Raw genomic sequence first — 27,116 nt, forward strand, 5'->3', positions numbered from 1 at the left:
TAATTTCCCGGTTGTGATCTAGCTCCCTTTTTAAATATAGGCACCACATCTGCTTTACGCCAATCTTGTGGTACTGAGCCTGTGGAAATGGAGTCCTTGAATATTAAATATAATGGTTTGGCTATTACTGAGCTTAACTCCTTGAGAACTCTTGGATGTATGCCATTGGGGCCAGGTGCCTTATTTACTTTAATTTTTTCAAGTCGCTTATGAACTTCTTCCTCAGTTAACCAATTGTTCATTAATATGGAGGTTGTGGCTTTCTCCTGCGGCACTACTATTGAACTTGATTCTTCCCTGGTAAACACAGAGGCAAAGAATTTGTTTAATACCTCAGCTTTTTCCTTATCTCCAATAATCTGTCTACCCATCTCACACTGAAAGGGTCCTATATTTTCGCTTCTCATTTTTTTGTTATTAAGGTACTTAAAGAACTTTTTAGGGTTGACCTTACTTTCTATTGCAATCCTTTTTTCATTATCCATTTTTGCTAATTTGATTGCCCTTTTGCAATTTTTGTTGCATTCCTTATAATTCTGATACGATGTCTCTGTCCCTTCTGACTAAAGAATCTAAACGCCTTCCTCTTCTTGTCCATTTCCTCCCCTACCTATTTATTTAGCCACATTGGTTTTGACTTATTTATTTTATACTTATTACCCAAGGGTATACACTGATAAGTGTGCTTTTCTAACAATGTTTTAAAGACTGCCCATTTATCTTCTACATTTTTCCCTGCAAAAACATCCTCCCATCCATTATGCACTTACATTACTTGATCTCAAGTCATTGATTTGGCATCATAGATGTTTGTAGGGTAAAGATGTGTCCTGACTTAAGTGAATTAACCAATCACGTGTTACTGTATTTAGTAGACTTTGAAACTGGTTGTATGTTACAGACTCGGCACTTATACTCATTTATTATGTTGCCCTGAATGGGTGGGGGGCAAGAAGCCCCGCTGACAGGCCCCTCTGCTTGTCTGTGATTTGAGCAACTTACAATGCCCACTGTAATGTATATAAGCACCTGCAGTTCAGCACTACGCCCACACAATAAATCAATCCTAACATATCTTTGAGGGCTTCCTTCCCCTTTTGAGCTGTCCTTTGCTGTACATATTGTGCTTGGTTTGTTATCACTACAGGTATTACAGCCCCCACACACGTTTCCTTTCCCCTGTGTTCCAGCCTCATGCTGCACCACAATTAGCAGTCACTCCTGTTTTCTGTCTAGGATAAGCCGCAGAAGGATAAAGACAGCCACAAATTATGGTTGTGCTTCTGTCTTTACTCTGCTGCTTTTCCACTATTCGGTTGTGACACCCTGGGCAGACCAGCACAGGGAACTTTTATGGTAGCCAATCTGTTATATGCATCTTAAAGTGACAGCATCATGTTAGAGTACCTGTACCTCTGTGTATTTTGTGTATGATGAACCCGCATATCAATGTTGACTTAGGTCTATTGTATGTGTGTATGCAAATATATAAATATATATTATATAGTATGTGCATGAAACATACAATCACAACATAGAAAATAGAATCTCTGCTCCGGAAAGCTTATAATCTGCCGGCGGTGGTGAAACGCAGTCCTCAAGAGTTTAAAGGATATCGCTGCTTCAGCACAGCTCAAGCTGGGATATCCTTAAAATCAGCCTATTAAGCCACCTGTGTTGGAGTAGAGATATCCTTAAAACTTGGCCTGTTGGTGGCTGTTGAGGACAGAGTTTGTCCACTCCTGATCTACAGTATGTGATTCACTAACCTTTGCCCATTGCTCAGATTCTCAACAGTATCTACTTCATTTATATTGGGCTGTCCCAATATAGAACACAGAAGGGAACAGATAAAGTATTGTACACATTCAACGTGTTTATGTGTAAGACCCTTTTCAGGTCAGATATAATTCCTGCTGAATAAAATTGTTTGTATGTATGTACTGTATGTACTGTATGTATATCTTTATTTATATAGCACCATTAATGTACATAGTGCTTCTCAGCAGTAATACATGTGACATAATAATATAAATCACAAATAATACACATAACATAATGGGAATAAGCGCTTCAGACATAAAAGTGACATTTAGGAAAAGGCATCACTGCCCCGAAGAACTTATAATCTAATTGGTAAGTAGGAAGAACGTACAGAGACCGTAGGAAGGTGTTCTGGTAAGTGTGTCTGAAGGGGCCAAGGTCTGTGGTGTGTTTTAAAATGGGTCTTAAAGATGGATAGAGAGGGTGTTAGTCAGATATGGAGAGAAGGACATTCCAGAAGTGTGGGGCAGTCAGTGAGTGAGAAGGGTTAATGGCGGGAGAGGGCTTTAGACACAAAGGGGGTAGCGAGAAGACATCCTTGATCGGAACACAATAGCCGGGATGGTGCGTAGAGAGAAATTAGGGCTGAGATGTAAAGAGGGGCAGAGAGGGTAAAGCTTTAAAAGTGAGGAGGAGAATTGAGGGTGAGATACGGGATTTGATAGGAAGCCAGGAGAGGGATTTCGGCAGGGGAGACACTGAGACAGATTTAAGAAAGAGCAGAGTTATTCTGGTAGCAGCGTTTAGGATAGATTGTATGGGAGACAGGTGAGAGGCAGGAAGGCCGGACAGCAGGAGGTTACAATATGTATTACTGTTTTCACAATTTTTCAATAATCATTTACAGATTCTCGCCTTGGACTTTGCCAATGTTCTGAAAGACTCGCTGCAAAAACTCACATTACCATCCTATTAATGCAGTCTTTTTCCAGATGGCTTTGCTAGATATCACTCCCTTGGGTGTTATTGATATTAACCGCAAAATATGTGACTCAGCCTGCTCAGGTTAATAAACAGGGTGCCAAACCCCCGAATAGTGAAATAAAGGATGGTGCTAAACTTAAAGATACAAGACAGATAGAAACAAGTAAGGTATACACAGCACTCAGGCTTGCCCTCTAAACTTCCCAAATGTAAAAATGACTGACAGAGGGGGAGAGGCCGGTGGCTGCGTGGGGCTGGCCAGCCACTGCTGGAAGTTGGACCCAACTTCTGAGTCCGGCTACCGGGCTTCTGGTCAGGCCTCGGCTCTCCCCAGCTGCTGCGGACCTGCCTCTCTCACCCTCACTCCCTCTCTATCCTGCTGGGCCCAGCTGCCGGCAATCACCAGCATGAAAGAGAGGCCCGGCATGGGAGAGTGAGGGAGGCACACAGCAGCGTGGGAGAGAGAGGCAGACACGGTTGAGACAATCCCCAAGGTAAGTGTAACTATGTATTTGGGGGGGTAGTGTAAGTATTTATTGGGGGGGGGACTGTATGTATTTGTGGGTAGTGTTGTAAGTATGTATTTGGGGGTAGTGTTGTAAGTATGTATGTAGGGGAGAGTGTTGTAAGTATTTATTTGTGTTACATGTATTTTGGTGGGGGATTGTGTGGGGAATTATATGGGTATTGGAGGGAATTGTGTGTGGCAAGGGGGGAAGAATAGAATGAGTGTGAGGAGGGGAGATTGAGAGAGTGGGATATAATGAGAGGGAGGTAATTGAGTAATAGCAGAGGGGGGGGGGGAGAGTGAGAGGGACTATAAGAGGGAGTGAGGAAGAGAGGGGGGCGTAAGCGTGAGATGGGGAGAGAGAAATAAATGGGAAGAGGGGAGGTAATAGAGGAGGGGCTCGAGAGGAGGTGTGAAATGGGGTGGCGGAGGCTCACAAGACCACCGTTTAAGGTAGAACCATCCCCTCTAGGGAAACAAAATGGCGGTTATAATCTCCTGTATGACATATTGCAGTTTGTTATTGGCCTGTGGGACATGGGGGATTTCCATTTACGGAAGTAACTGGTGTTACTTTTCTTGTGAGCTGAAATTAACGGGGGCAGCTTTGGGGGCCCCCGTCTTCCCATCTATGTAATACAAAAAGGGGGGGGGGAGGAGTGATCAGCGGGGAAAATTCTTGTATCTTTCTGGTTTGCTATTTTTTGTTATCACTTTTATAAATTGCACAGGAATATAACAAGTTAGAGTGTCATAGAAACCAACATGTCTTGTTCATTCAAATGTTTACACAGCTAACGTGCCACGCACTAGCTTTCGTGGATTGTAGCTACAATCCCAGAACAACATATCAAGATGAACTTCAAAGGCTAACATTACATGTGCAAATAATGAAAACGAAAAGAGAGTTGTTCTTTAAAGCAGCAATATGGGTTAACTTTATATTTAAAAAAAAAAATATATATACTGTATATCTATTATTAAAGGTTTGAAGCAGGGGTTCTCCTGAGCTGTAACCCAATTAATTTCAACTCCGGGGGCCCCTGCTTCCAGAGATCTGTACCTCCATAAGTGTTGCCAGTATCTCTGCTGTTTAAAGGTTCAGGTCACATGGCTAATAGGATGCCACACTGGATGACATCACGGCTTCCTATTGGCCGGCATGACGCGTGATATTTTAATTTCGCCATTAGATTAAGGATTAAGGTTAAGGAGATACCAGCACCACTGTGAAGGTAAGTATTTCTGGAAGCAGGGGGTCCCTGGAGCGGAAAGGAAAGGGTTTCAGCTCTGGAAACCCCCATTCTTCAAACCTGTAATAAAAAAAAAAATTAACCCGTATTGCTACTTTAAGCGGGGCTACTAATTTTGCTCTTCGGAATGAAAATGTGTTGTTACATTAGACTATAATTTATGTTTACGTGGTTACTATATCTATACAAATAAGGTTGCGGTTTGCGGTAGGAATATATATTGTAACCAGTGTCTGGATCTGTGAAAACACATGTTTCTGTTTGATTGTAAGTAATAAGCTGCCCTGCAAATGCCTTTGTGACTCAGATTCCCATTGGAACCAGGTTTAGGACATGCCAAGTGTTTCCAAGCATTTGGCTGGTTCTTCTTAAATAACAAGGTCCTGTGGCCTCAAATTGAAAGCAAAGACGTTCTTCTTCTTATGAGAGAAATGCTTTAGGTTTTAGCAGAACCTAATTACCCACTAATAACAGAATATGTTGACAAGCTGGAGAAACAATGATGCACAGTCCCATCTTGCAATATTTTAAATAATCACTAATGCAACTCCTTTATAAGAAATTGACAACATGAAGAGATAGACTGCTGTAGTTATGTTACTATGAAAAAGAATCCGAAGGGGAACTACAACACGATAAAACGTTATACAGATGTAGCAAAGCTTACCGTTTTTGTTACCGCAACCATTGTGGATGGATTAACGCTGAAGGGAACCCCCAGCAGCTATTAATGGACCCCCCCGCAGCGTGATTGTGGCAGACCCCATCCCCAGCTCTGCAGATAATTGCTTTTCAGCTGTGGTGCGGAGGACAGTAAGTCTTACTACATCTGTATGTTAATGGAGCATAGGGGAATAGAGAACAATCCCCTAACTGGTGCTACATATGTCACATGTGGTGCAGGTAAATATTAAACAAATCCGGAATTCATGTAGCATGAAATAACAGATCATTCCAGGTGCACAAAGAAGTGTGTAAATAGAGGTAATCTCACTCCTATTAGAGCCCCATAAGGTAAGACCAGTAGGGGGGGGTCTGACTGTCTGACAAGGGCAAGTTTATGGCAATTTATAAGAAGTTTATGGAGGATGGACTTGAAGCGATGATATTCTAATTTACTGAATCTTACTGATCTCGAATCCTGTATAAACAGTTCTTCAATAACCTTGAAATCAACACTTACCCTATGTGAGAGCACAGGCCTCTGCCCGGCGGTCTGGACGGCTGGAGGGATGTGAGAAGCACACTGGCAACCGAGGGAAGTTCCTTATAAATAAATAAATAAATAAACCCGCAAAGTCTGCTGGATCCCGGTAAGGCGTGCTTCAGTCCAGGTAAGTACAGCAAAAATTCAGAGAAGGGACTGATCACAGCAAGTGATAGGGCTGGAGGCAGATAACCAATAAAATAATATTTATTTAATTGAACAGCATAACAGCAGCTCTGTTCACAAGCTGGGTTACTCTTTGATAAAGCGCCTGACGGACGCGAAACGCGTCAGAGGACCCTGTTCTGTCTGTTCAATTTTGTATTGGTTACCTGCCTCCAGCCTATCACTTGCTGTGATCAGTCCCTTCACTGAATTTTTACATCTGTATGTTAGTTGGTGCTAATACCCCCTTCCCTACATGGAGGTAAGCACTGTCTCACGGGTAAATGCCAGTGCATTCAAGTATTTCAGTTGTGTGTATTTGATATTTTACCTTGAAGATTGTAGTAACCATAATTCCTCTCGTACTGTGTACTGTCCTGATCCATATTTACTAAGTGGTGCTATACCATAGGGCCATCAACAGGAGAGGGAGGGGGTGGGGCAAACTGCAAAGACAGTCGTCCTTGGTGCGGAGGATAGAGAGCTTGACCAACTATGGAAGTCAGGGCCAGATTTCTTCCCAATGGGTGGCTCCACCTTCCTGCAGGTGGATTGAGCCAGCTTGACACATCATGGCCCAGAAGGTACTGCAAGACGTCTCATGGAATAACGACACTAAATGAAGTGTTTGGTGGACTGGAAGGCATGTCCTACTGTATAAATATGGGCTTATATATTTTACTCAATTTGTTCCAAATTAAAAGGATTCTCGGGAAGATATAGGTATTTTGTTCATGTCACCAGTTCCATACCTGTCCATTACAGGGTCATTTTGTAACACTCATTTTAATTTTATTTTATTAATATACAAACAAAACTCAGATATTTTTTTACAAAAGATACAGTATATTGTGCTCTACAGTACATATCAATTCATTGTGTGCATTAATATACAGTATAAAGTAATAAAGATATTGTACACATTTATAAAAAAAATGGTTTATGATGTAAAAACACATTTGTAAAATTAATAAAATATTGCTTCACATTTTTTACCCTTTTTTTCCCTCATTTTTCAAAATTGACAAAATCTTAGAATATCACCAACAAACCTGCCAATTCCTTTGATGGTAAATCTTAATGGCCAAGTAACATAGTGGCACTTGTCTTTTTTGGGCAAATTTTGGTTCATATTATGCATCCTTCCTATTAATCGTCTTCTCTGCACCACAATTGACATGTGGCTCAATACTAAAATAATAAGTACACCGTAGACCTGCCTTGAAAGGTAATGCCGTCAGACTTTACTTATTTACTATTTGTTCACACGTTTCAGGAAAACCTTAAAAACTAAAGGAGCTTATTTCCTTAAGTGCCTCCCGGCTGCAAAACTGGGGCAAAGAATTGCATCAGATATATCAAAGCAGCAACTCCCAATGCTTTCAATGGGACTCCTTTTCTTTGATGTGTGTGGCTCTGTTTTTTGCATTGGTTTTGCCGTACTTAGTAAATAGACCCTTCAGTGTAGACTTATCAGTCAAAAGACGATCCTAAAAGTACTGAAGTCTTATGCTCTGTACACTAATGCGTCTGCTGCTTGGCTTCCTGCATGCCTTACTGCACTGACCAACAGGATGTAAACTAAAAATTGCTATGTGTTCTGACATTGGCAAAGTAAAGAAGTCAAAACTGGCCTTCTAAAACTCTGAGCTAGCAATGTAGAAATTATCCATTGAATAATTGCTCCCTTGCTGCCATGAATGTAAATAAATAGCTTTTGAATGTGTATTCTCCTGTTGTTCTCATTAGGCAAAATGATGTAGCATGCATTATATTCTTTAACAATTTGACAGTGTATTTAAATACAGCATCTATCTTCTTATGCCTCTCTCCATGTTGCATACAGTAAGCCTTTAAAGCCTTCGCCAGCTCGAAGTGGTATTTCTATTTCGAAGGTAATTGTTCCTGGGTTTAAATTAATAGGAAAGGTTATCATGATATTCCAGGTGCCCTTATCTTCAATAAACATCACACAAGAAAGGTTCTCATTTCGCACAGCAGTTCACTGGTCATAAAGGAACCACATTATATCCTGATGCTAGATACAGAAACAGTAATGGGTTATCAGCAGCATTGTTTTTGCTTAAGTGCGGTATTTTTCTCATAAACTACGCCTCTATTTATGCTAAGATTAGTTATCCTATACCAGGGGCGCTCAACTCCAGTCTTCAACAGGTCAGGTTTTCCAGATATCCCAGCTTCAGCACAGGGGGCTCAATCAGATTGAGCCCCCTGTGCTGACGCAGGGACTGATTGAGCCATCTTTGCTGAAGCAGGGTCTGATTAAGCCACCCGTGCTGAAGCAGGGACTGATTGAGCCACCTGTGCTGAAGCAGGGATATCCTAAAAACCTCACCTGTTGTGTGTGGGGGGGGGGGGGGGGGGATTGAGGACTGGAGTTGATCACCTCTGCTCTATGCCATTGCAATGTTTGCTCGACTTTTTTTCAAAGGTTCAATGCATAAAAATGTGTGAACATCTAACATGTCTTGTGCAGTGAAGCAATAATACTGCACTAATGTGTCCCATAACTCAGTCAGGGCACATCTGTGCATTTCAGATAGTACAGTATTTGTCAATACATACAGTAGGACACACAGCCAACTACTTTTCCCAGGAAAGCTGGGTGTTTTTGAAAGCATTGAAACCTCTTGTAAACAAGACACACACATCATTGATGCCATTACTGCTGTATAAAAGATTGAAATAATGCTCCGGGGCTTGGAAATGATCGGTGATGGTGAGCCCTTCAGGGAAGGCTTCCATTCACAATCACAGATAATGGAGGTGAAAGTGCACTGCATTAGACAGCATGACACTTTTCTAAAGACAAGAATCAGAGCTAATGTTACAAGGTGAGGAGACACATCAAGCAGCGCAGGCAGAAATCCTGTATCCGAATGGCTTTGGAATTACCGAAATAGCAGCAGGCAAAAATGAGTTCACCTAGCACTCATCCATCAGTACCAAGTTGCCACTAGCCAGAAAATAGAGCAAGTTACAACATGAGTAACTAATGTGCTTCTGTTTTGCTTTGCTTGCATGCTTGCATTGATTTTTATTTGCTGAAAACATAGTGCATAGTTTCGGTTAGTTAGAAAATAATCAGAAATAGGCATATTATGCAAATGACATAAATACAGTATACTACTGAAATGGGGGTTCCGGGGTTCAGCTACATTGAAAGCTTTGTAAGTCAGAGCTTGGGTTTTAAATTTGATTGTAGAGGCTATGGGAAGCCAGTGTAGGGATATGCGTAGTGGAGCAGCAGAAGTAGAGCGGTGAGTGAGGTACGGTACATGAGCCTGGCAGTAGCATTTTGGATGGATTGGAGTTGGGACAGACGGACACAGTGAATGCCAACTAGGAGAAGGTTGCAGTAGTCGAGGTGGGACACGATGTGAGTGATTTAGGATTGTAGTTGCCTCATGAGGGCATACCCTGGCGGTATTGCTGAGGTGAAGACAGCAGGTCTTTGTGAGGAATGAAAGCAGAGAGTCAAAGGTGACCCTTAGACAGCGGCCTTGAGGTGTTAATTAGATTGGCAGTGAGGGAGGTTTGGGTGTAGGGGTGGAAGGGGTAAAGAGTATTATTTCTCTTTTGAATATGCTTCAGGTGAGACATCCAAGAGGGGATTACAGAGAGACAGTTGGTGACACAGGACAGGAGAGAGGGGTAGAGGTCAGGGGAGGAGAGGTAAATTATTGTGTTATTGGCATAGAGATGATACTGAAAGCCAAAAGATTGTAGTAGTTCACCAAGAGAGGAGGTGTAGTGTGAGAAGAGTGGTGGTCCAAGGACAGAACCCTGGGAGGCCCCGAATGAAAGAGTGAGTGAAGAGGAGGAGACACAAGAGAAGGAAATACTAAAGGAGTTGTTGGATAGGAAGACGTGAACAAGGAGAAGACTGCATCACAGAGACCAATGGAGTGGAGAACGTTTGGGAGAAGGGAGTGCCGAAGGCATGAGAGAGAGCCCAGAGAATTAGTAACGAGAAATTACTTAGTGGCTACTTTTGTTAGTAATCTCTTAGTGGAGTGTAAAGGATGGAATTCAGATTGCAAAGAGTCAAGGAGGGGATTGGAGGAGATAAAGTGAGTCAGGCGGATATATACAAGGAACTCAAGTAGCTTGGAGGAAAAAAGGAGAAGAGAGATGGGGTGGTAGTTAGAGATGGAGGCTGGGTCAAGAGAAGGTTTCTTTAGAATGGGTGTGTTGAGTGCATGTTTAAAAGAAGGTGGGAGTGTGTCGGAGGTGAGAGAGAGGTTAAAAAGGTGAGTTAGTATGGGACTTTGTGTGCCAGAGAGGGAACGGTGGAGATGTACAGTAAGGGAATAGGATCAAGAGGGCAGGTTAAAGGGTGCGATGAAGAGAGGAGCATAGAGAGCTCATGCTCAGTCACAGGGGAAAATAAGCTGACTGTATAGTTAGGTTAGCAATGGAAGGTTGGTGTTGGGTGTGGAGCTTGATATGAAGAGATGTCTTGTTTGATTGACTTAATCTTGTCTGTGAAATAGGTGACACAGTCTCAGGCTATGAGGGTAGAAGGCACTGCAGGTGTAGTTTGGTGGAGGGAGATAAAGGTAGTGCATAGGCATTGAGGGTTAGGGGACAGTTTGCATGAGAGAAGATAAGTAGGTTTGCTTGGCAAGGGAAAGGGCAGTGTTATAGGACGAGAGTATGAATGTATAGTGGAAGAAGTCTGCTTTAGAGTTGGATTTCCTCTAGTAACATCCCGCAGTGTGTGAGCACTTTGAAGGTAAAAGGGTAAATTGTGTCGGACGCGACGTGTTGTGGCTTAGATTGTCGGGGGTAATGTTTGGTGAGAGGAGCTATCTTGTCTACGGCTGGAGAGTGTACTGTCATATAGAGGGGTTGCTACAGTAGATCAGGGCAGGAAAGGGTAGAGAAGAGAGGCTTACATTATTTTAAAATAGAAGGAGCTCTAGAGTATGTAGGTTTCAGTGTGTGCGGATGCAGAGGGTCGGGTGAAGTTAAAGGTTGGGAGGTAATGGTTAGAGAGAGGGAAGGGTGTGTTAGAGAAGTTAGAGACAGAGCAGAGGTGGGAGAAAACCAGGTCAAGGGAGTGTCCATTGCAGTGAGTAGTCAAGGTGGTCCACTGGGCTTGCCAATAGGTAGGTTAAAGTCTCCCAGGATGACAGTAGGTGTGTCTAAGCCCCTACCTACAGTATATATTAGTTTTACTGAATTGGTAATACAGTAATTAAGTAAAGTATGTGTTGTTAATACAGGTAAATATCATCTCAGAAGCAACATCATTGTAAAAATGTGATTACATACACATAATGAGGGTTTGTGTAACAAGCAATATAAACTCATTATGACTAGGCTGATGCTGAGATCAAGTAATACAGCATGTAATAGAATATTATGGAATGCAGTACAGTTTTAATTAATCATTTTGAGACAACATCATGCTGTGGGATTTGCCCATTCATTATGGCTATTGCACATTTACAGTACCTGTTGTTGAAAAGTATAATGTGACATGTACAGTACAGTACATGTCATGTGGGTGTTTTATTTTGCAAAAGTATAAATTTTTACAGATAGTAACAGAAACAATTAGGGTACATGGGAAAATATATATTTTTCGACTTGCCCTATTTTGTAACATTTTGGAAACATTTATTTTTAGGAAGATATACACAGACTTGTTAGCTTTATATTTTTTATGGGCGTAACGTATAACTGTGTAACACTTTCACGTGTCCATAGGTGTTCCTGCAATTTATCACGTGACATTAAAGCAGAAGAATATTCATTATACACAAAGAACCAAATCGAACTAATTTTGGAAGCATACAAATTATTCAAAATAAAAGATGTATTGCTTCTCCCCAATTAAACCAATGATAAAGTAATCCGCTTTCTTTAGGCACCCTGACTGTATGAGTAACGCAAACAGATGTAGCCCATCTTACTTTCCTTGAAACCGTGGTTTGCCAGATAGAAAAACCAGCAGGAAAAACTGCTCGTAGCCTCAAATGGAGCAATCATGGACAGCCATTGATGGTTCTTTCCGGAGCTGCAGGAAATCTATTTATTTCACGTGGCTTTGAGTAATGGTATCTGGGCTACATCTGTAAGTACGTACGGGAGCTGGATGAGCAAAATAACAAACCCTTAAACTTCAGGTTACCAATGTAAAATAAAATAAAATTGCAGGATAAAGTTTACAGTACAGTTCCAAAGTACGGGGAAGCTGTTTCAGGCGAGGAGAATCCTGCTTGTGCAGTCAACACAGACCTGATGAAAGGTCCATACGGGACCTGAAACGTTGTTTCTCCTCTGTTCTTGGCTGTTACAATAATTGGAGAATTGCATTGTGAACTTGTGAGTAGAGGTCTACTTTGTACCTCTGTCCTAGAGGAGACCTGCACTTTGAGGAATTTGTTAGGATAAAGTTTACAACATGATATAAAATACTTATAGTTGCCTTTTTTTAATGGGTCAATCTCCAAATCCCAATTAAAATCTAGCTTTCCATTGTGATTTTATTAATTTATCTATAAAATATTTGACCAGAAACAAAATACAGTACATTGAGAGTGACCGCTCATTTTCAAATCTGTCCTCAGCGCCAAGTACTTTTTACCTTTGCTAGCTAAAACCTTCCCTTTTTTGTGACCTAATGTCATGTCTAAAGCTTGGCGTGTGCCAGATCAATAGGACACCTGGTTCAAATCCCGGCTTCTTGTGACCTTGGGCAAGTCGCTTTATCTCCCTGTGCCTCAGTCACCAAAAAATAGACTGTAAGCTCATCTGGGCAGGATCTCATGCCTGCAAAAATTATATGTACACTGTCAACACTACATAAGAAAAAACATAATTATCATTATCTGTACAGGGCAAATGACAAAGCGCTGTAGCGCGAAACGCGTCCGAGTGTTACATCTTTTTCTCCTGATGTTGCCGGATCAATAAAGGTATTTTTTTTAACCTATTCATGGTCGTGGGCCCCCCTTCACTTTCACTTGTTCTCACAGTGCTCCGCCACTTTTTCCTTTGGATATTCTACTATGTAGTAATTAGCTGGTGTTTGTGCTAATTTATGTAGTATATTTCCTTAGCATTTAAGACCATTTAATTGCAAAACAAATTGCCACCTAGGGCAGAAAACACTGCTGTAACTATGGCCCATAAGACAATGCGTGGTTTCATTCTGAAACCGCGTGCACATTGTGCAAATGGTGTTGTCGCCTCTTGGCCTTGCCTACTAGATGTAGCATATTTGACAGGATGATGAAAAGTAATGTTTTACACTTGGAGATGTTTTTTTCAACAAATGTCACCGATACTAAATGAATGACGTACATACAATTCCTTACTAATTGAAACAATTTATGGGACGTAGGGATATGTATGTTAATAGTTTCTGATTTACCATAAAGCCAGTGAGTGTTTGCTAAAAATATGCGCCAGTGGTTCTGTGTACAAGACAGATGAGGGGTACTCAAGTCCAGTCCTCAAGCCCCCAACCCCTCCAACAGGTCAGTTTTTCAGGATATCTCAGATTCAGCACAAGACTGAGCCACCTGTGCTGAAGCAGGGACTGATTGCGCCACCTGTGCTGAAGCAGAGACTGATTGAACCACATGTGCTGAAGCAGAGACTTAGTGAGCCACCTGTGCTGAAGCCGGGACTGATTGAGCAACCTGTGCTGAAGCAGGGACAGATTGAGCCACATGTGCTGCAGCCGGGGTCTGATTGAGCCCCCTGTGCTGAAGCTGCGATATTTTGAAAACCTTACCTGTTGGGGGGGCTTGAGGACTGGAGTTTAGCACCGCTGAGTCAGATACAGTCACCATCTGCATGTCAATCTTGTAGGCATATCCTACCACCAAGTGCAAGATCTTTTGGGCCGATAAGTCCTTTTTACGCTTCATTCCCTTTATACACAGAGTACAGAACTTACCTTTGTCTCAAATTGCTCCACTTGCGTGTCACCTTCCCAGTGTCACCTACCCACAACACCCACCGCCACTTCTCCCACCCAACAAACTTAACCCCCCTCTTAGACCCAAAAGAACTAATTCACACAGAGCTGATACCCAACCATAAAAAAACACAGTTTAAGAAATCCACTGCCCCCCGCCGCCCCCCCCCCCCAGCTGCTTTGGCTTGCTAGCTGAGTTTATGTAATGGCGGATTTTCAAAGCTTCTGCATTCTGCGGTCCAATAGGAAGCCATGATGTCATCCGGTGCCGCTTCCTATTGGCCCACGTGATGTGAGAGCTTTAAACTTTGCAGAGATACCCTGATTCAAACCTATGTGAAAAAAAAGGCTGCTTGTATAGCCTGGGTCCCCCTGGTCACCTGTTTGTCCCCTTACTTTTCCATAGGAGTATAGCAGCTAGGGAACTGCAAGTTCCAACAGCCTCAGGGGCTGCAGTCCACATGTTGCCAGGCAACCAATAGGGCTGAGAGATTCTGACAGTTAAGGCAGTGAGTGAGGCAGTTAGTCAGGAGTCAGTTTGTCAGTTATTCAGGAGTCAGTTAGTGAGGAGTCAGTTATTGAGTTGGAGCCAGGGCAGACAAGGGCAAGGGAGGATCTGAGTGTCAGTGGCACTCAGACTAGGCTAGAAACTCCCCTTAGGTCCCAATCAAGTGAAGCGTGTGACTGATTCAGGGAAGGCCCCTTAGATAGGGACGGTTACCCATTTTACTATAGTGTCAGGAACACAAGGAAGACGCCGTGTGGTGATTGTGGTCTGTGGTCTGGGACCAGACCACCGCGGTGTTAACAAAAACTCTTAAAGGTGAGACCCTCCTACCGGAGTCCACCCAACGCAGAGGCGGACACCATCGCTGAGGGCCACGTCGCTGGATCAGACGGATCCTCATTTCTAAGTCGGCCGCACCGAATACTGGAGTACTTGGCAGGTACCTCAAAGAGTGCACCAACAGTCCATGGGAGAGCGCTACTCCTTACACGTTTTGGTGGGCTGGACACTGGGAAAGAGACAGCAGGGTATTGGTGCCTAGCACCCAAAGTACATTTGGGACACTCACTGGTGGTACTGGGTCGGGTGCTCATTATACTGCGATGTGGTGTTATGTTATGTTGCATAGTTGTTGTTATAAGTTACTGTTCAGTAAATACGGTTACATATACCCTTGTGTGCAATTACTGACTGTATTGTCTTGGGGGGGCTATCCCACTGTGTGAGGATCCTTCCCAGGTGGAGGCGCTGTTAGTATATTCATTACACACACCCCAGGCTCCCAGTGGCGGACGATCAGGCCTCCTGTTTGCCACTCAGGTAATAGCATCACACGTGGTCACCCTAGACCACCGAAGAGGGGAAAGGGGCTACACTTGGATTGCGCTTTTAATGAGGCCTAGATACTTTCTGATGGAAAATGTCTGGATTGAAGCTCAATCTTCAAACATGATGGAAGCCGTGGCTCCCCACTTGCTGGTGTAGTGCTGGTTACCTGTTTGGACAGGAGAGCTGAGGTACCCGCGATGATGTGGGGAAGACAGGAAGACTTTTAGAGATTCCTCTGGTTCTTCTTCTTGGTGACAGCGCCTCCAGACATAGGGGGCTTCAGCAAAGCTGAAGGCAATCCCGCTATGACAGTCCTTACTCACAATACTCCCTCCATACAGACTGCCGCAGAGCCAGAAGTATAAATGAGGGTGACCTTTATTATTGCAGCCACTGCGATGTTGTTACAGCGAATGCTTAAGTTGATAAGGTAGATCACTGGCTTCTGGATGGTACTGGCCTCTGGTAATAGTGAGGCCTCTCTGAATTAAGTTAGTGCCTCAGCCCATGAGGAGCTCAGCCGGGAGGAGAACTCACAGCTCCTACTCCATGAAGAGATAGTTGGAACCCCAATCACAGACTGAAGGACACACCCCTAAGGGGCGGAACTTCATACTATAATTTAGGCACTTCCTTCCTGTAGCTCAAAGAAGGAGGGCCCAGCACATGCACCACCACCCCTGTCACCGAAGGAAGTCAGCATGAGGAGGGGTAAAGCCCCATAGGACAGCCTGTCACTGTCTGTGTCTTACTAGAACTCACATGGCAGGGTAGGTAGAGAGCTAGCTGGACCAGCCACCAATATATATGCAGAAATATGCATTTAATATATGCAAATATAATTTTCAATTGAATACATTTCACCATGAAGTGAGAAAGGTTAACTAGTGTCTGTGTTAGCTCTTTTTCTTTCTGAAGTTTTCAATCTCGTACCTTATTGAATTGCATGAATACTTAATTTGGCGGGGTATCCATTTCCATGCTAAATGTACACGTTGCATGGCTTTTCAAATAGAGCAGGCATAATCGATACATAAATTACAGTTTTGCATGGCTTGGACATGTGATACTGCATGTTTTAGGTAGAAGGAACACAGGGCACAACGGATTTCAGATAATTAAACTCATTTATTGAGCCAACATGTTTTGACCTTAGTGGTCTTTATCAAGTGACTTAGTGGCATGTTTTTATTGTTATTTTTTTTAATGTGTGCAGCATTCACCTCATATGTCTATACTGCATGTTTTCACATAGAAGTGCCATTCTTGTACTAAAATAAATAGTCCTGTTAGAGTTCTGTAGAGGGGGCAGAGCCTCTAAGAAGGGTCAAATGTATACATAAAATAAGTCATTAAAAAAATGTGACATAAGCAAAACAAAAAACAAAAAAAAGGGTTAAGATTGAAATTATGTAGGATTTAAAGAATTGAACAAATTGTCGGACTAAGCGGGTCCCAATGCTGATGTCAAATTCTGTTTTACTTAACATAGTCCATTAGGCATACCAAACAGACCTTGTACAACACAATCCTACTTGTAACCTCTCTTAAATGCCTCAGACTAACATCTGCTGCAGAGGTGGGGGCCCGAGTCCTTCTCTGTGTTATATGCCAGGGGCGCACACACTTTTCTTGCTGCGCTCCCCTTCCTGCTCTCCTCTGTTCAAGCCGCCCCCCCTTACCTCAGTTCGGCGTCAAATGACGTCACAGGGTCGTGTGACATCATGCGCGGCGTCATTTGACGTCATGTTCCCATGGCAACGTGGAGTCAAATGACGCCGCGGTGTCATGTAGATTGACGTCACATGACCCCGCAGTGTCGTTTAATGCCATGTTGCCATGCGGATGCATCCTGAGCCAGCTGGATCTCGGTAAGTAGAGGTTGCAGAGTCTTCGTGTGGTCCCCAGACATTTAATTTGTGGGGAAGAGCCCGGGACCTCGGCAACCGGCCGCACCCCCCTAAAAAAATCTTGCGCCGCCCAGTTTGTGCACCCCTGTATATGCTACACATGGGTATAGGTCAGACATTGGGAGACAAACTATAGTAGTGGTATAAACTAGATTGCAAGCTCTTCGGGAGAAGGAACTCCTATTCCTAAATGTCACTTTTATGTCTGAAAGCACTTCATAGTTGCATGTTGAATATGCTAAATGGAGCAGAGTTGTTTTAAGAATGGATAAGTATTTTTGACTTGTCCATGCTACACACAGTCTTTGGAGGATATGTACTGTACAATCTTCATCAAATGTATTTTGGTGATAACAGACCATGGGGTCTGTGTGCTACTAGAGGATCTTGCCTGCCAAACTGGGGAACAATAGCATTTGAGTGATAACTGAGCACAACCAGAGCAGTCGATAAAATATCACGATCAAGGTGTAACTCCCATCAAAATTATTTATTTACTCATGGATTTACTCATTTATTTATTAATGACTACTGATGAAAAATGCACCAACGCATTTCGCGCCATTGCGCTTTATCCTAGAAAAACATTAGGAGTTTTTCCTTCGATAAATCTTGGGCAATCCTTTTTCACTGTTTTTTCCCCCCAGTTTTTGCAGCCGATGGCTTTAGCAAATAACCCCCACCTGCCTCCCAGAGTGTTAGTCATGAAAACCAGAGGAGCGTTGTGTGGTCTTTGTCTTGTCTAATGTTTGTATAATGATAATGAAGCCCTTATACACGTTAAACACACATAAGAATGAAAATACCTAAAACAGTTACTTAGGGTGATGGAATTTAGTAATTCTAAGGAAGCCAATGAACATTTTCTTTTTATTGGTACTTGCTGTTCCAGAGCCTTACATTAGCACTCCTAAATACTGTATAGATAAAGATACTTACCTCAGAAGGGGTGCTACTATCTCTGCACAATTTAATTGTCCCACGTCCCTTGAGCCAAGAGGAGGCCACAAGGGAAGTTGTCACAGATTTCTATTGACCGGTGGGACATTTAAAGCTGTCATTTCTGTGAAGCGCTATGTACATTAATGGCACTATATACATGAAGATATACATACTGTACATTTCGATAGCCCAGATTAGCCCTGTCATGGCTGCTACAACACCCCCTTTTGAGGTCAATTTCTCGGAAAGCAGGGGGTCCTGGAGCTGAAATCAACCCTGCTTAAAATTATATATATATATAGTGGCCCCAGGAGTGCTATTTCTTAATGTGTTTAGATACTGTATGCATTTCAAGCAACTCTTCTCAAAAGCTAAATTCTTATAGAATAGTTGTCGTCCATTGAAAAACATGACAGTTGTGAACACAAAATGACTAAACCATTTGGAATCTTTTCCGTTGCAGGAAGAGTTTGCATTGCAGATGGTTGCATTGGCTATAAGCCTCGCATGTTAAATAGCATAATGAATTGTGTATGCATAATCAAGAATGGCATTTTTTTTTCCAAAGCAGCTGAGAGAATCACCAGAGGATATGCTAACAATGACAACATTATGGGAAAATAAATTAGAAAGCATTTCACGCCTGACCTCTGGGCTCCATTAGAACTAACCAGGCGAGAAGCTTTTGAGATGCACCTCAATTTTCAAATCCAGAGATGTGGCAGGAGATGGTCCTGCCTTCTATTGCCTAAGTGACAGAAATGCTCATTTGTAAACAATTACAGGCGTGGAACAGAGTAATTTCACCCTCTCTTAACACTATAAGGAATGTGTCTGTGACCGGAGAATTAATGACAGCTCGTGTCTATTCCACTCTGATCTGTGAATAAAAACAAGAATTTTATATATTCTTTTATTTGTTACCCTATTCCTTCTAAACATCTCTAGGTTTAAATTAAAAAAAAAAAAAAAACCTTGAAGAAGTTGTACTGTTGATGACATCTAGCAGAATTAATTAATGTGGTTGCTGATTAGAAATGAAGCTGTGAGTGTAACATTTACTCTTTGAATGAGAATAAGGCTTCGTCCATGGTTCTTGCTGGCGTGCGGAGGCGCGCTGAGTCTGAGGGAAAGCGGGTGCTTTCCCTGACCTTAGACAGCGCGCCGTCCGTGGGCGTGTCGGGGGCGTGTCGGCGGGCGGGCCAGTGACGTAACGGAGCTGGTCCACCCTCATTGGGCGAACCGCTCACGTGACGGGCCCTGCGCTCCGGCAAGCAGGAACATTTTTAATTTTCCTAAGACCTACGCTTTCGCAAGCGCGCGGAAGCATAGGCGAGCCCCTACTAAAGCCGCTCTCATTGCGGCTGTAGGGGCTCAGTGCCGAGCGGAAGCGCGCCTTAACGCGCCTCCGCCCGCAAGCACTAAACATGGACGCGGCCTAATGCACCTTTAAGCTGATTAGCATTCCTGATGTGGGTTGATAAGGTGTTCTCCATTGAAGCCTCTTTTTATTGATGTTGCTTGTCATCTCTGATTTGTCTCTTATGGGACAGGTTGAGCTGCTGAATTAACCCTGTAACCCCAACATGGATTCTGTACCTATGCTGGTATTCATTTCTTGCATGTTTGCATTACAGAAAGAAATAGTCTTCCTTCGCCTCGGGGAGAAATTTATCATTCCGGCCCAAGACTGAATAATATCAGACTTCAAATGCTGTGGCTGGTTATGCATGAAAAAAGTGGGGAAGGGGCTGCTGAGCCGAGAAACGCTCACACATATATATACCGTTATTGTGGGTTCATGTATGGATATTCATACACATACACTGTCCTCTTCCATTCAACTCCCCCCTCACATCTCCTTACTAGGCTGCTTTTGCATTTCAATAGAGAATAGTCTTTTATTTCTCTACTGATCATTTTCACACCAGGCTACCTGTGCCATGTATGTGGCTTGGAGGGGGAATCGGAGGTCAGTGGTGGTAAGGGGGGAGGGGGGAAGGGGACGCCTTTAAAAAGGAACGCCTGGAACCAGGTTGTCCCCGGAGCTGAAATGAACGAGGTTCAGCTCCAAAGACCACCTGCTTAAAACCTATGGTAACAAAACAAAAATCCCTGATAAAGTAAATGGGTTAGATTTCTCCTTTAAAACATCATTAAAACATTATTAAAACATTATTAAAACATTATTAAAGAAATGTCACTTTTTTTTTAACATTTCAACCCCCATACCCTCTGTCAGTAGTAATGGTACATTTTAACTTGTGTCAATGGAAATGTCCCTTCAAAAAACTGTATTTAGTATGAAAAATATGAGCATATAGTTTGTTGAAAATTTTTACCAATTATATTTAAGCAAATACATGTATATCTCTGTACCAATCACCACTATCGCAGTTTAATGAATGACCCCCTATAACAGATCAACAGCAGTTGTTCATCAACAGAAAGCTGTTCATGTCCATGCATCAATGCACATAATAACCCTAGTGTTTGATGCATGGTAACCGTCTTCTTCTTGCTGCTGTATCGAGCGTAAGAGACATGGCACATCAGCACCTTTTGTGCAGATGAGGCCGATCCGCCAAAGCTTATTCCAACTGGAACCCAACAGCTTTTTATGATACAAAAACAACAAAATGACAAAGGCACAACATTGGATATCTCACATTATAAAATATATCCATGTAATTCCTCCTATTGATTCCCCACATGTGCAAGCTGATGCTCATGGGGCAAAGAACTTTGATCTGTCGATGCTAACAGAAGTACAGTAGGATCTCTTAACATAATTGTAATGCTAAAGTTGCCTACTCATTGACCTGCATCTAGCCAAAAGTGAATTTTAGTGGCATATCAGGTTATGTGGGTTTTTGGGTTGTTGAATGATTGAGGGGGGTTTTATGGGCCCTTCCTTGGCTGCACAACTGGGACAATGTTGATACATAAATACAACTCCACATTTATCAACGGAAAAAAAGCCTATTGCTTTCATTTGGATTTGTTTCCATTGCTATTGCCCCAGTTTTTCAGCCTGGAGACTCTGATAAATAAGTTGCTTGTCGTGTAAGACAGACTAACACACAGGAAAGAGTAGGCAAGAAGAAGACAGGACTCGTATGTCTCAGACAAGCAGGTGGCAGAGGAATAAAAAAAGGATTGTGCTAATAAATTATGGCATGACTGAGAGATGGATATAGTGTACTTTTATGACAGCTTGTTGGCATTCACTCTTCTACTTTTAAAGGTCAACATACTGTACTGTATGTGAAAACACCTTGCATATGAAAGTGACTTTTTTGGGGAAATAGTGACTGGAAATGTTGACTGATGAGAAATTGTGGTGATTATTGCGGACCTATTTATTAAATGTCATTAGAAATGTTGTTTATTGCACGTGTGTAGTTTCCACTGTAAATATTTATATTAAATTCAGTACATTTACATTGCTAACATGCTTACGTCAATGGGTGTGTGTACTGTAAGGGCTGTAAGTCCACAGAGGTGCGATAAGTCTGGGCTCATAACATCACGTTACCACACTCGTTATTTTCCCTGAGGTGAGGCATATTTACAAAGCTAATTATGTGAAAACAACGGTAGTTGTCTCTCATTTGCACTGGTTTAACTTCATGTCACTGTAGCGCAATGAGGCACTAGGTTCCAATAACGTGTCGTTGGGTATGTCGTTGCCCTACTCCCTTTCAGACAGTGAGATAGGTGGTTAATGAAAGTCAAGGAGAGGGAAATAATGTGTGATCTAAACATCTGTTTATTAATTCATGCCTAACTGTAGTGTTACACCCGTCCAGACCCTGTACAAGTCCTATTTTATAGCTTTTAATGCGTGTAGGTACAACCTAAATAACATAATGTTAAGTCCCTGCGTTAACCCTGACAGACCTTGGTGAATATGCACAGTGAGGGGAACACATCCTGCGCATATCATTAGCACCAAAGTCCGTTAACGTAATGCCCTTTCTGGATAAAACATGATTAACCCAACAGTATTGAGCTTTGAAGATATACGTTAAGGCAGAGCAGGACATTCACTTAGGTTAGCATCTCGTTACTTAACAGGCCTCTGGGAATATGGGTCTAAGTGAGCTCCAGTTTTGCTATTTCTTTAATTATGTGGGAGGGTCTTTAAAAAGTCTGTGTACTTTGTCCCATTTGCATTACTAGAAACAGACAGCGGTAAAATGATGCAGAGAGTGTGTGCGACTGCACCTCAATCTGTGATAGTAATCACCAAAGACAATTACACTGAGCAAATATAACCAACATAGCGAGCCAATTACTGCACATTACTTTTGCTGGCAATTGCCTTTCCCTCACTTGTAGCTAGGGTGCTAGATAAATAAATACTATAGATACCTTAGATAGAGGGATAGGTGATAAATGGATATCCTGCCGTGTTCGACTTCAGTTTGGGAAGGGATTTAGTTATACAAAATACAAAAAGTGTTGTAATTAGACACAATGTCACATAGCTAAATAATAAGCACAATCCACTTTTATATTGCTAAAAGATATTAGCAAAAATGAAACATAATAATGTGAAAAACACATACTGATACAATGTTAGCAACATTTACAGGTGCACAGAGAGTACCGTTCCAACAATACAATCATTACACAAGCTGGTACACCTGCATAAAGGAGTCTCAATGTTTTGGGTACAAGCCCTTTGTCAAGAGTCTCTTGCACACCTTTCCAAATGTTGCTAACATTGTATCAGTTTATGTTTTTCACATTATGTACCATCTTTTATAATATTTGTTTTGCACTATATAGAAGTAGATTTCTCCCTGGTTGTATCTCTGGTGTAGAGGTAGGGGATCCTTCTCTTGGACGCTCATTTTTTTAATATAATACCAAAATTCAGACACAAAAGGGTCTACTTACTGCACCGACACACTTTATTCGAGCAAATACCCAGTATGTACCTGGCAGATACCTGGAATGCGCCGCTCCTCACCTCTGACAAGCCCCGTTGCGTTTGCCTTCCCAGCCTGGGTTCATGCCTGGCTGACGGGCGGCTGATCTGTTAAATGATAATGATTAGGATTTAATAGGCTGCAATGCTTCGCGTGTCTACCAGATGGCATAAATTCATGAATTGTAATGCAGTATATATATATATATACTGTGCAGTATTGCAGCCAGCGGGAATAAAATGCTTCAATCCCTGCTTGGAAAATACCTCAATGCACTCGGGCAGAAAACAGTCACAAACCTCAATACACCCGGGTATACCCGAATTCGTGGGACTAGCCGAGCTCGAATAAAGTGTGTCGCCAGTGTAGTAACGTCTTCCAGATGAAAGTCTAGTGCAAAAAAAAACCCCACTTAGCATCAGATTTATCACAGGAAAAATGCCATTGCTTTCAAAGGGATTCCTGTACTTTGGGTCAGTCTCACATCTGTGGGCCAATAAGGTGACATTGCAGCTTTCTATTGGATGACCCTGGCAGCCATCTTGATTTTTACATTCAGTCTACTGGTAAATGAAAAAGTAAATTTCTCAGGAATCAGGGGGTACCCGGGACCGACCATAACCGGTTTCAGCTCCCAAAGCCTCATGTGCATAACATTAAAAAGTGCTAACGGTTTTATCTTGTTTCTTTTTCAGCTTACAATGTGGCAGCGATTCGTCCTGAGTACAGTGCTGAGGTTGTGGCTTGTTATATCTTGTAGCTCAGGCCAAAGTGGAGATGAAGAACTGGCAGATTTGGGATCAGGGTTTATTATTGACACACTTCGAGACCAACCCAAGGAACCTCATAGCAATCCTCAAGACACAAACCAATGTCATCTGACATTTGTGACTTCCCTTCAACAGTCATGCAGAGAACAAGACACACCTCCAGTTTTGAAAGAGGATGTGGCTTATCTTCAGAGTCTTCTTCAGGACTCCAACAGGATACTACAAAGCCTGAAATATACAGTCAATGCTGATGCTCAAGAACTTGGCTATCAGGAGGTCATTTCCGAACATAACAAAGGAATCCAAGAGGACAACAAAGAGTTCTATGGAATTCTAAACAAAGTCATGCAAGAGCTTAACACTCAAATAGAAGAAGACAGTCCAGAGGAGAAGAAAAAGTAAGAATCTAAACAACAGGGAATAAGCGTGCATGTCTGGTTTATCATTCACTTTACAGAGGAGCAAGGGGACAATGAGATGGGTCTAAAAACACAGCGGAGGTCTTGTGTAGAAAGCGATGGGAAAGGGGATATGTACCTAGGATTGAGATCGGCACAGGGAGACCAGCACTGGGTAACCTTAAAAGTGAACACTGCAAAGTAAATGTAATTCAGAAGAGAATGAGAGGCAAGTAGAGGGATTGGCACAGATTGCTGGTAGAGGAGGAGAGAAATGCAATGTTCACTGTCGTCTGGTAGTAGCATTTTGAATGGGTTGCAGATGTGTGGGAAGATTAAGGAGATTGTGGCCAATAAGGTGGAAGTTGCATAAAAAAAGAAAGCGGGAATCATTATCCATTCATGTTTTTTCCCCTTTGGTATGTTGTAATTTGTAATACCTTTTAACACGAGAGGTTTCCACTGATTAAATTATAGTGTACAGAGCATTTGAAATGTCACAGATTTCTTCTTTAACTGTCAATACACTTTAAGAAGAAAGCTGAGGTTTTAAAAGCTCTGCACATTGTACTTTCATTTATTAAGGACTATTATGTTGGTCTATTAAAACTTTACAATGCTTTTGTGCTTAGAAACGGGTTGCTTTTATGTGCTAGCAGTTTTGCCCCAATTCTATAGCTGAAAGACTTTATTTTTTATTTTTGCATCAAAGCTTCGAAATGGTATTCAAAAAATACTTCAAAAGTATTTGCAGAGGAAAAATGGAAAGGCGTTTACATTATAAACCTGTTACCAGTTATGAAGTTTATCAATAATGGCAATGACACGTCAAAGCAGCAAAACGTGAAATCCTATGGGCTTTTGTTTCATTTATTTTTTTAAATAAATGGTTCTGTAGTATTAGATAATAGTCTGCATTTTTTTAAAACTCCTAATGCCATTTTTTATTATTTGTTTAATATACTGATCATCCTTTGGCTGCTACCGCAACCATTTAGAAAGTCATGTAAACTTCCTCTTTTGAAACAGGCTCTGACATGTACCTTTTTGAGTTCTGCCCTTTGGCAACAAAGTATCACAGACATCTGTTGCTGTGTTCCAAACAGCAGACTATATATTACTCTGAAAACTAACAATAATGGGCTACCCTTAGTAATATAATGTAACATATCAGCTGCAGCATTTCATAGACTGCAGCCCAAAGTTATAAAACGGATATTTCATTAGGCACACAATCAAAAGTTTTAAAGATTTGAAACTGAAAGGCGGCCATTATGTAAGGCACACAATAAGGATTGTTACAGATTTATTACAGTAGCACCAAATGATTGCCAGCTTAGGTAAGAATGTAGTATTCTACGCTGTCACACGCTTTACATATAAAAAGAAGAAAAAACAGGGGGTGTAGTATTGCTACTTGAATTACTGGACTCTTGTGTTTCGCTTCCACAGGAAAATGTTTGAGTTTATGTTGCCTGCATGTTCCCTAGTGTAGCAAGACTATGTACCTTACACATTATTATACACTTGAAAGATGTTATTTCTTATTATGACAAGGGGTATTTGTAGTTGTTATTAATTATCTAACTTTGTACTGATAAGTAACAAGTAAATTACCCATATTAAGCAACAACGTCCTTTAGCTGCTAAGGTTTCATTCATTTCTCTGCTAGATAAAAATGAACCATTTCATGATTGCACTTGAACATTTATCATCCAGCTCACGGCACAGAATTATAGGTTATTCATACCAAAAAGCACTTACATTCTGATTAGGCGATGAATGTTCATTTCTGTTTGCCAATTACATTATTTCACCGCTTAATTCCTTTTTGCATAAAGAAAATGTGCAGATCTATTCGGCTGAAATGTAACCCTGCCCCTGATATCCAACAGAGTTTACATTCGTTGTGAAATAATGCTGTGAATACAATGTATCTTTCAGCACTGACAAATAATATCAAAATTATATCTCTGCAGTGAATACAGAAGATAAACATAAACACATATATATATATATATATATATATATATATATATATACACATACACATACATACATATATATGTGTGTGTTAGTTTTAACCTATGATGTTCTTATTGCGCAGGTTGAGAAAAACCTTCCGTATGATGGATCATTTGCTCCAGACAACCTCTCGCCTTGCTGAAAATCTTGACAAGGCTTCACACGACCTCGATGTAGTTATAGCAAAGCAACTGCACAAATCTACAACCTTGGCCTACAGAAACATCATGAAATCTTGACCATACAAAACTAACAAACATTAGCAAGTGGTGGAAAGCCTAGTTCCAGCACCCAACTGACCACACAGAGATAAACTGCAAATAAAAAGGTTTATACTGTATGTAACACACTAACACACTAATGTGTCTCATAATGTCTAACTCGATTGTCTGCAAGGAGACTGAAGAAAGTGTTTGTACAATAGCTAGATGATCAGAAGCTACGTTCTGTACAGGAGGTGTTGTTCTCTTTTATTCAGTCCAGAAATGTCCATCTCACCTTTTTTATTTCTTTTTTTAATTTTTCTTTATGTATATGTATATGCAGATGAGCGCGGTGTTTTTACCTTGACTATTGCCTATCCAAACACCTGTGCATATAAATCAGATTTATATATCCAATGTAAGCATCCCAAAAATAGTACATATTGTAATGGAAAAATGTTTTGCCTTCGAAAATGCGCTATCAATAAATATTATGTACTCAGGCCTATAAATGTATGAGCCATATTACGGTGTATATCACTTTCTATACTGCTCCATTTGGAACTGGAAAATACCTATATGTGGGGCAGGACATTTACTGTACCACACAGTGGGAATCTATGTTGCAATCTATATCAAGTACAGTACGCACACAAAATACGGAACACTGTTCATGTCAACACATTAAGGCTGGAGGAGCAGCGAGTAAAGGCACTGACCCTGGGTAACGGAGGCTGGTTCAATTCCTGG

General features: G+C 41.6%; 1 protein-coding gene across 6 annotated transcripts in view; it reads left to right on the forward strand.

Annotated features, from left to right (window-relative positions):
- The window catches only part of LOC142492199 (uncharacterized), a 117,077-nt gene extending 90,197 nt beyond the window's left edge, over positions 1–26,880 (forward strand). For 3 of the 6 annotated variants that reach the window (XM_075594870.1, XM_075594874.1, XM_075594871.1), the window contains 2 exons: positions 23,665–24,137; positions 26,246–26,880. In XM_075594870.1, the coding sequence (XP_075450985.1) occupies positions 23,665–24,137; positions 26,246–26,402 (630 nt within the window). In that variant the 3' untranslated portion in view covers positions 26,403–26,880. Of the gene's footprint in view, positions 1–3,119; positions 3,243–14,266; positions 14,789–19,666; positions 19,758–23,664; positions 24,138–26,245 lie in introns of those variants that run through there. The other 3 variants (XM_075594873.1, XM_075594875.1, XM_075594872.1) reach the window with 3 other exon arrangements.
- The last annotated feature ends 236 nt before the right edge of the window (positions 26,881–27,116 follow it).

Source organism: Ascaphus truei, chromosome 4, assembly GCF_040206685.1.
Source record: "Ascaphus truei isolate aAscTru1 chromosome 4, aAscTru1.hap1, whole genome shotgun sequence".
NCBI classification, from domain to species: domain Eukaryota; kingdom Metazoa; phylum Chordata; class Amphibia; order Anura; family Ascaphidae; genus Ascaphus; species Ascaphus truei.